General features: G+C 50.4%; 4 protein-coding genes across 4 annotated transcripts; 3 read left to right on the top strand and 1 right to left on the bottom strand.

Moving 5' to 3' along the window:
• Nucleotides 1–2,619: 2,619 nt before the first annotated feature.
• TGAM01_v207138 (hypothetical protein) lies at nucleotides 2,620–4,311 on the top strand (the record flags this gene model as incomplete). Its single annotated transcript, XM_018804116.1, has 2 exons — nucleotides 2,620–3,281; nucleotides 3,345–4,311. 2 exons carry the CDS (start codon nucleotides 2,620–2,622, stop codon nucleotides 4,309–4,311), a joined length of 1,629 nt encoding a protein of 542 aa, XP_018662545.1.
• Nucleotides 4,312–4,502: 191 nt separating this feature from the next.
• TGAM01_v207137 (hypothetical protein) lies at nucleotides 4,503–5,911 on the bottom strand (the record flags this gene model as incomplete). The annotated part of the gene is made up of 2 exons (XM_018804117.1): nucleotides 4,503–5,465; nucleotides 5,561–5,911. The coding sequence occupies 2 exons, from the start codon at nucleotides 5,909–5,911 to the stop codon at nucleotides 4,503–4,505; spliced, it is 1,314 nt and encodes a 437-aa protein (XP_018662546.1).
• A 684-nt stretch (nucleotides 5,912–6,595) lies between these two features.
• On the top strand, nucleotides 6,596–9,220 carry TGAM01_v207136 (hypothetical protein; the record flags this gene model as incomplete). The annotated part of the gene is made up of 4 exons (XM_024550025.1): nucleotides 6,596–6,657; nucleotides 6,744–7,353; nucleotides 7,423–9,072; nucleotides 9,143–9,220. 4 exons carry the CDS (start codon nucleotides 6,596–6,598, stop codon nucleotides 9,218–9,220), a joined length of 2,400 nt encoding a protein of 799 aa, XP_024405261.1.
• Nucleotides 9,221–11,290: 2,070 nt separating this feature from the next.
• TGAM01_v207135 (hypothetical protein) lies at nucleotides 11,291–11,740 on the top strand (the record flags this gene model as incomplete). The annotated part of the gene is made up of 3 exons (XM_018804119.1): nucleotides 11,291–11,306; nucleotides 11,368–11,499; nucleotides 11,565–11,740. 3 exons carry the CDS (start codon nucleotides 11,291–11,293, stop codon nucleotides 11,738–11,740), a joined length of 324 nt encoding a protein of 107 aa, XP_018662548.1.
• Nucleotides 11,741–13,068: the final 1,328 nt, after the last annotated feature.

Genomic DNA, 13,068 nt, shown 5'->3' with positions numbered 1-13,068 from the left:
CTCCACCGCCAGACTTCCCTGTCAATACGAGGTGGCAAAGGCAGGCTTCTTCATTTGTTAATGGCCTGTCCAGGTTCCGCTGTGAATCGAGATTGTACATCATCACGCACATATGAGCATCCAATCGTGCGGCCACGCTTGGCACGCTTGGCACCACTGAACAGAAGATCAGAATAAGCATAATTCGATTTGTTTCCACAATTAGCCTAAGCGCTTGCAGGTGCACATACGTAGAGCTCGGGGCACCATGAAGCTTTTCCGCGATGCCGTTTCAGGGCTTCCACTAAAACGAAATACCCTATTGCCGTATATGGGTCGGTATGGACAAAGCACGACCCTGATAATATAATCAGTGTTCAACGTCTATCTTTGAAATGAACTACTCTTTTCAATTGTGTCCAGGATTGAGTCAAAGTTGGCATCGCCAATTTTTGTACATTAAATTATCAAAGAGGTACGTCGGGAGTGCACGTCCTCAACAAACCAGCAAGTCCTTGTCATGAAAACTGGGCCCACGTGTACATACGCAATCGCCCAGAGATTAGCTCATACCTGAAGTATCCTTGTGGTTTGTTTCTATATAAAGTAACGGTCGGATGGCATGGAACTTGAAGACTAAAGTGCTTCGATAAATTTTCTGTTCCTGCCGACCCGGGAGCGATGGCTGATCCTCAAGCCTCCATTACGCTGTGGCGCATACTAAATAAGGGAATCCGCTTGAACAGCATTGAGGTCCTATGTTAATGTGCGGCTGTCTAAAAAAAATGCTGTGAAATGTCGCCTCTGGCTTTTCTCACGATACTATTAGGTACCTACCTAGGCAACACAAGCCGAGATGTATTGTGGCCTGAGGGATGTTAAAATTGCTGTGAAGAGACAGCGTTGGGGCCCCACAGGCTGATAAACTACTTGAGCAAATCACAAGCCTGGTACCAAAGCCTTCGAGACAGTTGAAAATGCTGTGAAAGCGCCAAGTTATCCCTTGCAGTACCGACTAACCAATAGCATTGAAAAGGTCATAGATGTCTTTATGTAGACACCAATGGGGCCGAGATTAAGAAGCAGACATATCGCTCATTGATTGTGGGGGAGCCGAGCAGAAACGAACCAAGAAGGCTACATATGTATGGTAGGACAGCTCTAGAAATTAAGCTTCGAGGTAATGGCAAAAAAAAAGAAAAAAAACCAAGGTCTTATAACACATAAACAGTACGAGACTGAGGGACGAGAATGTTGTGTGTCAAAAAAAAAAAAATTATCCTGTTCAACATGTGACATCTGAAACCAACAGTAGCTGGTTCAACACAAAAAGCGACTTAACCCTACCTTTATCGTAGCGTGCAAAATTGCTTGGTGGCCGATTAGATAGACTGTGAGAGCTAAAACATGCTTTACTTGTTGTCTCAAAGCTAAATGTGTTGCGGTCAATGAGTGCTTTATGCGAGTTGCCGCTGCAGGGGATGGTTGCATCAAGCCAAGTTATTAGTCTCCTTTGGAGATTTTTGTTTTTACCACACTTGGCAATTGGTAAAAAAAAAAAAACATGTGTTAATGTTTGAGTATATTATCTGAAACGGTCAACATGGTTGCTATCATCATATCGGTATCAATTGGTCACCATGAAAAGTTCAGAGGTCGTTGGGCGTTAGGGTTGTCTAACCTGGCACTTGAGACTCATTTGCAACAGCGTCTCCCATTGGTCGTACAATCCAAACGCATCGACCTCCCAAACGCAGATCTCCGATGTGTGTTTTCTCAAGGCCGTTTTGTGTGAATGCGTGCATCCGTTGCGCATCTCCCTCATGACCCCTCATGACCCCCATCTTCGACAAGTCATGGCTCCTTGTCACACTGCTTTGCGATTGGCCGCGGTTCTAACAAGGGCTGTACGTCACCAGCGATGCACGCAGGAGTTACTTTATTCGTCCAAGGCAGTTCATCAGCTGTCTTTTGGCTAAATCGAATGTCTCGGCGGTCGGGGTAGCTACATGTGCTGCTAGTCACACTCCAATAACTACCTTATCTCTGCATGTACATAGAGAATAGACTTTGCGAACATTAACGCAACGTACCTGACCGTTTACACGGGAAGATTCTATATATAAGCCAAAAATTGGCAAATTGATGATTGTTTATATGTTTCAAGATGCTCACTGCGCTCACTAACGTGGTTCTTTTACGAGGTCCGGTAGCAAGGCCTCTCTCGTTAAGATAAAGCTCGCTTTTAGCGGCGGCCCCCATCTTTGTTAGAACGCGGGGTGCAGCAGAAATGCCCCAGAGTTGGATGTTTTCGGCAGTCTTTAGTGGATAGTCTGCCGTTGCAGGGCAATCAGTGCCGATGGCCAAGCTCAATGCCCGGCTATTTTCCATGTAGGGAGAAAGCAGGCTTCCATTGATTTGTAGGTAGTAATAAGAAGGTTCAACTCCTCAACGCTGGTTGCGCAGGATCGTCGCTTGGCTTTGACTTTCTATCATCGCCCGTCTTTTGGCCATCTCTAATGTGTCGTTCATGGTTCCGTGTCCCTCTCATCTGACTCTCGTTTTGGCGTCTTCAAAGCAGTGGTTATCGAGTATAGTATTGACATCGTTTACCAATCATCGTTATCATCTCAGGGGAGCATGGATCCTAAACAGCCAGAGGAGGTGCAGCACTCCGAACATCGTGAGCTCCCGACCTCTTCTCGCCTCGGCCAGTCTGGCAGCAAAGGAGCGGATCGAGCGCTGGCCATCATTGGCGACCAGAAAGTTGAAGTTACCGAAGAGGAAAATCGCCGTATACTTCGAAAAACCGACAGAACCATCTTGGTCATCCTCGTATGGGTTTATTTCCTCCAGATCCTCGACAAGTCCGTGCTGGGATACGGCGCGACATACGGCCTCAAGGAAGACACGCACCTCAGCCCGGGCCAGTATTCTCTTTTAAGCTCCATTGCCCCCATTGCCCAGCTGATATGGCAGCCTTTCTCGTGGGTTCTCATCGTCAAGGTGCCTCATCGCATCTTGATGCCCGCGCTCTGTCTGGGATGGGGCATTGCGCAAACTGCCATGGCGGCATGTCATGATTTCTCGAGCCTTATGGCTACACGATTCTTCCTTGGCTTGTTCGAGGCCGGCTGCTTGCCTCTGTTCAGCGTCATCACCAGTCAGTGGTATCGACGAGCTGAGCAGCCCATTCGTGTCGCAGCGTGGTACGGGACCAATGGACTGGCGACCATCTTCGCTGCCGCTGTTTCATATGGGCTGGGGCAGATCAACTCACCACTATTGAGAGAATGGCAGATGTAGGCACAAGCACCCAACACCACTCCAAATATCAATCATGGCTAATACAAACATACATCTAGCATCTTCCTCTTCGTCGGGCTCTTGACCATCGTCTCTGTTCCATTTGCATATTGGAAATTGGACAACGACATTCCCTCCGCACGATTCCTGACTGAAGAGGAGAAGCCAAAAGCGTTGGAGCGTCTTCGCGCCAACCAAACAGGCACTGGCACCCGCGATTTCAAATGGAACCACGTCATTGAGGCGGCTCTAGAGCCTAAAACCTATCTCTGGTTTGGAATGTCGCTGCTGCTCAACGTGGGAGCAATCGTTACCGTTACGTTTGGCCCTCTTATCATCAACGGTCTCGGCTTCGACAAGTACACAAGCAGTTTACTCAATATGCCGTTTGGGGCCCTCCAAGTCATTGTAGTTCTCATTTCCAGCCTCTTGGCCAGGAGGGCGAAGTTAAAGGGAGCTGTACTGGCCGTCTTCGTGTTGCCGGTTCTCGCTGGATTAATCATGCTATACTGCCTTCCCCGAGACAAATCAAATCAAGGAGCTTTACTTGCTGGATACTATCTCCTGGCGTTCCTCTTTGCCGGCAACCCTCTTATTGTCTCTTGGATCGTCGGCAACACTGCTGGAACAACTAAAAAGTCAATGATCATGAGCGTGTACAACGCCGCCAGCTCCGTGGGCAATATCATCGGCCCCATCCTGTTTAATGACCGGGATGCACCTGCCTATAAACCTGGTTTACGGGCCTGCCTGGGCGTTTTCTCAGCATTAGTTGGAGTGATTGTACTGCAGTGGGCCAATCTAATTGTTCTCAATAAGATGCAGGCCAAGACTCGAGTACGCAACGGAAAGGAAGCAAAAGTTATTGACCGCTCTATGCAAAACCATTATCGCACAGCCACGCACCGCGAAGATGGAGTACTTCAGGACGCTGAGGGAGTCAACGATGAGGATGATGCTCTTGGTCGAAACGCTTTCTTGGATCTCACAGACCGTGAGAATGATGAGTTTGTATATATTTACTAAATCAAAGCTAAAGACTAATTGCCTAGGATATGGAGACAGTCTCTCTTCCTAATAAACGCCGTGCCGCTGTCAATATGTGCTATATTCCCTTTCCAAAATGAGTGAGCTGAGAGATGTGTCTATCTTTCTTCGTTTTGCGTTGTAATGTGTTTTCAAGACTTGTTGCATATTTGGGACATTGTGTAAGCCGCTCATGATTTGCCGAAAATTCCTTGAGGAGTTGCAGCTTTGGCCAAAAGTACGAGAATGCCGCCAACAAGGCACATGGCACCGCTAAACATGGTGACCTGCTCGAAGCTCTTATAATGGGCCACAAAGGCGCCGTCAATAGGAGGTCCTATCAAGACTCCAACAGCTCCCAAGGCCAATCCCATGCCCGTATAAGTGCCGATATTGCGCGGGTCATCGGCACAGCTCGTGATGGTGACTGTTGCTCCCGAGATGATTGTGCCAGAGGTAAACCCGAAAATGGCTGCATAAGCGATGATGCCCGCATTGTTGTGCGTCGAGTTCATACAAAAGGCAACGACGGCGGTGACGATGGTTCCCCCGGCATACATGTTCATCTTTCCGTACTTGTCAGCCAGAATGCCCGGGATGACACGGCCAAAGGTCGAAGCCGCATTGAGAATGGCGGGCAAGTAGCCAGCCAGCGTTGCGCCCATTCCTCGAGCTTCCACGGCATACGTCGGGAGGAAGATGATGGGCATGAACATTCCGATGAAGGCGAAGAAGGTGGACGTGATGAGCAGCATAAACTTTGCGTCTCGGAACACGCCAGTGATGAAGAAGGCGGTTGGGCGCGGCGGCAGGCGGGCCTTGATGACGATGATGGAAAAGGCCATGAAGGGCACCATGAGGAAGCCAATGATTCGGACAGTCCAGCCAAACCCGATGGACGTGGCGTTGAGCATCCGGGACACGGCGATGGGCATGATGATGCCGCCGATGGAGGAGCCGGAGATTGCGACTCCAAAGGCGGCGGCTCGCTTCTTGTCAAAGTAGTGGGCGAGCGCGCCCATGGCTGGGAATTGGAGGAAGCCCATGGTGCTGCCCATGAGGACGCCCTGGACGAGGATGATTTGCCAGTATGTTTTGCAGAGACTGAGCATCATGACTGCGAAGATGTAGATGACGGCCGCGGGTTGCATAATCTATAACAGGTGTTAGTTCCTAAATTGATAGATACGGTTTGCTGAGTTTAACATGTAAAGGGGCAGAGACAACGTCAACAAATCCACACCTTTACTCCATAGCGGTCAAACATGGGCCCTCCAATCATGCCCGTAAAGAACTGCAAAAACGCAGAAAGAGAACCAATCCAGGCCACATCGTCGGGAGTATGGTCGCGAAGCTGGTGAGTCAGGTAGTACTCGGTGAACGTGCCAAACGAGTTGGAAAATCCCAGACAGCAGAAGAACACGGACGCCGCTCCGCAAGCGACGAGCCATGCTCTCAGACCGCCTTCGGGGGCAGGTTCTATCTCGTCTTCTGAAATCGATTGTTGTCTCTCTTGGTCGTCGGGAACGAGTTGTTCGAGGGCAATCTTCTCCTCGCCGGGGAGGGGAGTGCCTTTTTCTTCGACCGAGGTTGTCGACATGGCTGGGATGATAAAGCGTCCTTTTATTTTTTTTCTAGGTCCGAACAGTCTCAACTGTGTTTTTGTACTGTTTCGAAGAGTTAAAACTAGAAAAGGAGCCTCTGCCCTATTATCTAGATCCGATAATAAGGTTGAATAAAAGGTTGATGAACAGGGGGCACGGGAGCGTCCATCTCTTATATACCAACGCGATTCTATTCTATCTAAGCCCGAAAAGAAATATCTACATGTACCTTCTATCTCAGGCAAACATCTCCAGCATAGGACGATTCCTTCAGGAAAAAAGTCCCATTCTCGGAGATGATAATAGGCTGGCCATTGACACTCGGAGGGTTTTTCTCGTTGGACCTTGCATCCCAGCTGCAAACCAACGTGCGTATAAGCCGGGGTTTCGCCCAAAGAGGAAATAGCCAGGGTGGTGAAAAAGCGAATAGGCCTAGTGGTGTGCGAAACTCCCTTTGTTGGCCGGCAAGGTCCGGGTCCGCAAAAGCCCATAGTCCGAGTCCGAATTCGGTCGTGATGCCTGTTTGGGGGATTTGCCGACTTTCTATGTCCGAAAGGAAGCGTCATCACATGCAGTCTTTCGTTTTCGTTTACCTTATTCCGACTCGCGACTTTTTCGTTTCTTTATTTTTTTTTTATCTTATCAATCTATTATACATTCATCTGCCAAGAAATCTTTCGATGGAACATACTCCCAAAACGGTGGTTGTGGAGGGAGAGCGACGCCGGCGGAGACCTGCAATGTAAGCCCGCATCTCAGCTTCTTCTATACCTACCTACACAGTTTGAGTTCTCAGCAGATAATTAATGAAGAAATAAAAAAAAATAGATCATGCGCGTTGTGTAGGAAACGCAAACTTCGCTGTAATCGCCAGCGGCCTTGCAGCAACTGTATCCGGGCCAAGGCCGAGACATGCGTCTACGAGAGCCACAGCCCGGGACCTCTCGCGTCTGTGCAGAACCCAGTTGGCGTCTTCTTTCTCGATGCTGAGGCTCCAAGATCAGCTCCGGCTCCGGCTACATCTCAATCTGTCTCCAATTCCAGTCCTAACGAATCATCGCTGAGCGCAAGAAATCACACGTCTAATTTAGCAGCTAAGAATCTAACAAGTCCCTTGACACCGCGAAGTCAGGATGAATCAATCACCAACCGAAGCGTCCTCGAAGCTGGCAAAGTCTGGTCTTCCATTCACAATTACTGTTCAACTGAGCCAAGGTCTCTACCACAGCAGCAACAGCCACCGGCGCAGCGAACGCAGTCTCCTTATGCCTCCCCTGAAACCGATTTCCTCAATCAAGCGCGCCACATCACTGGAGGTGCTATCCACTTCCATCGCGACCATCACTTGCCAAATTCAACTGAGCCAGCTCTAATACGAAGCGTTACACACAAGACGCGGTTCTTTGGCCAAAGCCATTGGATCAATGTCTTTCAAGTAGTAAGCAGATATTTCTCTTTCTAACTAGCCAAAGCACATTGCTCACTGGTATGTGTTCTTATTACCTAGTTCAAAAACATGTTTGTCCTCAACGACGTACATCTTCTGGAAGAAAAATCCAACACCTATCCACTCCTTCTCAAATGCAAATCTCTGGCAAAAGTCATCAAAGCCAAAAGGAACCCTTCTTGGCCGACAATTCCGACAAGAGAGCTGCCGGAAAGACAGATTTGCGACAAGCTCATAGACTGCTACTTGAAGACATCGGAGAACATTCACAGGATTCTACACTTACCGTCCTTCAAGAACGACTACGAAGAACTATGGGAGCCCGGTGCATTTCCTGATATAGCCTTTGTCGTCCATCTCAAGCTGGTACTGGCTCTTGGTTCAGTCTGCTACGATGAAGAATTCTCCTTACGAGCTTCAGCCATACGCTGGGTATACGAGGCGCAAACGTGGATATCAGAGCCCGAATTCAAGGCGCGATTAGGCATTCAGTTCATACAGACTCACATACTGCTTCTCCTAGCTCGAGAAGCCGTCGGCGTCGCTGGCGATTCAGTCTGGGTGTCTGCGGGCGATTTGGTGCGGAGAGCCATGCACATGGGCCTCCATCGAGATCCGCACCACCTGCCAAAGCGATCTCTCTATGCAACCCAGATGCACAGGCGATTGTGGAATACAATTCTGGAGATTCTTTTGAAAATGAGTCTGTCGTCGGGCGGCCCGCCGCTCATCTCGCCCGACGACTTTGACACGGAGCCCCCCGGCAACTTTGACGATGACCAGCTCATGACGGAGAGCTCAGTCGAGAAACCCGAGGCCGAGTACACCAGCATGTCAATCGCGCTGGCGCTTCGGAAGACGCTGCTCGCTCGTCTTGCGGTGACGAGCTTCTTGAACGACCTCACTTCGTGCGGGACGTTTGAGAGGACCATGGAACTCGACGCCGAATTACGATCGGCTTATAAGATTCTGGTCCACACTCTCCGTGGATTCAAATCCAGACAATCAACGGGCGAGGCATCGTTTGGCCCTTCAGATCTGGACTTGAGATTCGTCGACTTCCTCATGCAACGACACATATCCGCCCTCCACACGCCATACTTCATCCCGGCCCTCCGGCAGACGAAATACGCCCTATCGCGCAAGCTCGCCATCGAAGCCACCCTCAAGATCTGGGCCGCAGCCTTTCCTTCCTCAGCCATTATGTCCCATCGCCACAGTCAGGGCTCCTCTCCTTCATCCCCTCTTTCTTCCGGCCTTGGCAATGAAGACCTCCTCACGCGCCTCTCCTACAGCGCTCCAGGCTTCTACAGAATCGCCTCCATGCAAGCCAGCCTACTCATCACCGCCGAGCTCGACACCCAGCTCCGCGAAGAGCAAGGGCTCGTGCCAGGACCTCTTCGGTCGGACTTCTTCTCCGTTATCCGGGAGTCCCAGGACTGCAGCCTGCGCTGCATTAAGAGCGGCGAGACCAACGTCAAGGGCTACCTGGTCTCCTGCGTCATTACCTCTCACATGGAAGCCCTCATGCGCGGCGTCGATCCATCTGATATTCCGCCCTTGTTTCGAAAAGCTTCTGAAGAGGGAATGGAGCTTTGCGTGCGGATTTTGGAGGAGCGAGCTGGGCAGAGTCAGGATGTGGGAGCTGTGGATGTCGACGAGGACATGGGTATAGGGATGCGGCAGCAGAGCCCAGACTGGGATTTTTTGGTGAGTCGAGTATTGTTTGTTGCTACTTCTTTATTTCGTGATGACTTTGCTAATCTTTTTATGACTGCAGATTTCAGACGCCATGTTTGCATACAACACCGGGTTGAATGAGCCCATGAATTGGTTCCTGAGCGAGGGCACTCGCTGAAGCTGTTTTAAGATGTAATAATGGGATGGAGACCCAGTGACGATAATACTGTAAAACACTTGTAATCATAATGTACAATAGTTAGAAGAAACTCTTATACAAATCTCAAGCAGTCATCAACTCTGGATTGTCTGTGTGCAAATCGTGTATAGGCCATCTTACGACAAAAAACATCAACAACGCAAATGGGCGGATGGTTTAGTGGTATAATTTTCCCTTAGCATCAAGCAACCTTCGAGCTGCTTAACCGCATGGGAAAGGTCCGGGGTTCGATTCCCCGTTCGTCCAGATGTTATTTCTTTTTGCACTTTTTCTACCCTCTCCTTTTTCTGCGGATTCGTCCAATTTTTTCTTTGGCGCGGATGTGGCTGTCGGTGGGACCCCGGCTCGGTCTTTAGTCGGGCCCGGGATTCGTCGGAGGTACGTACCGTTTTGTTGTTGCAGAGATCAAGACTCTCTCGTCCATACTTGGTTTACGAGACCAGCACGAAAGAGAAGATGGATGCAACCCTTTGATACGCCCTTGTCTCGGGCAGCTCACGCAGCGAGTTAATTAATTGCATCGTCCTCTTTCCCTAAAAGGAGCGGCGAGCAATGCTTCACCGCCTCGTGTCTGCTAGTGGTCGTGGTATTGGTTGGTAGCTCCTGAGAGAGATCTCTCGCGCACTTGTAATATCGCTACTGTTTCGAGGTAGACTGAGAAGGACACGGTTCCAACAGAAGGCTTCTCCTATTGATAGTAGTACTAACCTGTCAGGAGCGTCATCTTAGCGCCTAAGCTTGTCTCGATCCAGACCCATACACAGACTTCACATGCGCGGAACGCAATAGTGGTCTAAATTAACGAATTGGTTTAACCATAGTACGGGGTGCTATATGTGGGGGTGTTGTTCCGTGCTCTTTGGATGTACAAGCCAATTGCTCTATTCAGTCAGCTTTCTCATGTAAGTCCTAGTAAGGGTGCGATTGCCTGAGAGGATCGTAGTGAAGAGTGGCTCGGTCTAGCAAGATCTAGCCAACGTTGGTGGCTTAAGAGACACCAGAGAGGCAGTGACATCCTAAAACGAGGTTATGTCTCGAGGCTCGGGGCATCGTCATTATGCCGCTTTACATACCTCTTGAGCCAAAACATTGAACAGCATAACGTTCTTTGATCGTATAGGTAATGTTTCTCGAGCTTCAGAGGGGCAATCCTCTCATTGAACAGGCTCCTCTGGACGAAGAGATTGGTGGGGGAGGGAGAAGGAGGGGCAGGTCTTCAGGAAGCTTGAGTAGGCATAGCTCCGACAGCTCAACAAGAAACCATCCTGGCGTCGTCAATGCGAATTATTGCACCGTTGCTCCTCTTTGCGACAAGTCATTCGACTTTTTCAGCTGTCCAGGGATTCCAGTACGCTCCGAGCAAAGGAGGCCATGCCAATAATAGCACCCAGCAGGATGATAGTCTGTCAGAGTAAAGGGTCCTGGCGCCTCTGCCCCTCCATTGCTCCACGTTGGTAGGATATGACGTCCGTAGCTATGAAGTCAGGGAGAGCAAACGGGTGGCCTGTGTACAGTGAAGCGAGCTGAGCCACAAAGGTGCCCAGTTGCTGCTCCCCACGATTCAAGACGCAATTGTCCGCAATGCCTCGCTGTCTGCCAGCTCCTGAGCGTGGAGACTCAAGGGACCCATTTGCCACACTACGTATGTGCTGGGAGCCACCAATCGCGTTATCATAGCTCCTGGAGCTTGCGAGTCCAGATCATCAGATGGGCGGAAGCCGGACGGCGAGCCCACGAATGGAGTCCCCTAGGTCCACACTGCTACGCCATTGAAACTTGCCAAAGTAACAACGCAGTAGCCTCGGGTGCATCGTTGGGTGAATGGCCAAGGGGCAAGGGGTTATCACGTAGATCATTGGATATGCAAAGGGTCGCGAGGTCATTGACCCCTCTTGCACGGTGAGGCAGCTCTAAGCTTATAAATAGCTCTGCCGCTCCCACTTGGAACCTTCTTTGCTTCTTCTTCTTTTCGAACTAAACACTCTTCTTCATAAATACATATACCACAAAACTTCTCTCACATTCACAATGGGTTGGTTCGACGGTATGATCATCTCCAGACCTACCCAGTGTTGTGGATCATGTCATCTAACATGATGTTGCAGATTCAAACAACCAGGCTCAGTACGAGGAGGTCACTCAGCGACCCCACGAAGCCCAGTGGTCTCACGAGCTCATCGGCGGCGCTGCCGCTTACGAGGCCGCCAAGGCCTACGAGGACCACGTTGCTCAGAACGGTGAGAACCGCCCCCTTGCTGGACTCGAATGTCAAAGTTCATCTCTCTAACTCTTCACTGCGCAGGCCACCCTGACGAGCACGCTCAGGCCAAGGAGATCCTCGCCGGTGCCATTGGCTTCTTCGTCGACCGCGAGGTTGAGACCAAGGGCCTCGACTTCATTGACCGCGAGAAGGCCAAGCGCCACGCTCAGCAGCAGGCTGAGCAGGAGCTCAACAACCAGTACGGAAACCAGTGGTAAATACAGTCAGATAGAATAGAAAAAAAACCGACAGTACCATTAAATCCGTCCGCTTTGTTCCAAGACGCGTGTGACGATGCGGGGTCTGTAGGACCCCTCCTTGAGGCCTTCCCAGAAACTGGTGTGGCCGTTGGTTGGATGGGATGCTGGCATCTGCTGCACCTGTCTCGCAACTCGCAGGGTCTGGCTGCTGCCCACCCCAAGCCATCGTAACTCTGGAAGAATGAGGGGGAGGGGGCTTCGTCAGCACGATCCTGTAGTACCTGTGTACCTGTAGTCGCAACACCAGCACAAAGCTGACGCTGTAAATGCGCCCGTAACATGTACAATGCGTGAATTGTGGCCAGGCGTCACTGTAAACCAATCTGAATGCGCCCCTGGACCCGAGTGACGATGGTGGTTGGCTAGCCGGGAAACGATTGCCGATTAGCTCCAGGCCAAGCCGGCTGCTGCAGGTATAGTGGCTGAGAAAGCTTGGCCACTGGAGAAAGCTGGGCCAGGGCCAGCTTGTGGATGAAACGCTCGAGCATTTGCGGTGCAAAAAGGGTCTCTCCATGGATCGCTAAGCGGGGCGCGTCGACCAAGGCCGTAGCTGGTGGATCGAATCAGATGCCAAGGACCTTGCCGCGTTTCCGGGAGGAGCGCCATCGTGAACTCACCGCGTCTTCTCGTTGCCCGTCATGCTGGCAACTGGCCTTTCTAGACCCAAGTTGCGCTCCATCCGCCGTGGCTGGGGCTTGTGCTAAGAATGGCGCCACCCCTCTTTAGCTGAGGCGCTGCCACCGTCGCCGAATCTGAGCTGTGACGCTGTCAAGAGCAAAATGCATACCCGGTAGCATTTCGTGTTTGCGATGAAAAGCCGTCATTGTCGCTCTGCTGGAGTAGTATAGGTATCTGATGCAGGTGTAGATGTTTTGCAGCAGATGATGATCTGGACACGTTTTGTGGAGGAATGTGCGCTCGCGGACTAACGTAATTCCCGAAAGGTGGTCTAAGCGACACAAGATACAGAGTCGAACGCATGATTGAATGCTCATGCAGCTTCTCTCTCCAAATTTGCCAAGAATTTGGAGATGTTAAACCGTAGATTAATTCCCGGCACACACCAGTAATTAAGCTTATCCAGCTGTCTAAAAATTGAAAGTGGTGCTTTTCTGCCGTCATCCAATGGGTGAATGGCAGCAATTCATCATTAGCTCAGCTGAATGAAGTCAGGCCTGCCACTATACTTTGCACATGATGTGCGGTGGTATTATTTTCTCAACTCTTGCTAAGAAACTCATGCCTCATATTCAAACAGTCTGCTCGACAGCGGTCAACGCTCTTTT

Source organism: Trichoderma gamsii, assembly GCF_001481775.2.
Source record: "Trichoderma gamsii strain T6085 chromosome Unknown Scaffold_25.2, whole genome shotgun sequence".
Lineage (NCBI taxonomy): Eukaryota > Fungi > Ascomycota > Sordariomycetes > Hypocreales > Hypocreaceae > Trichoderma > Trichoderma gamsii.
Note: the sequence above shows the minus strand (reverse complement) of the source record. Positions and strands in the feature narration are given on the sequence as shown.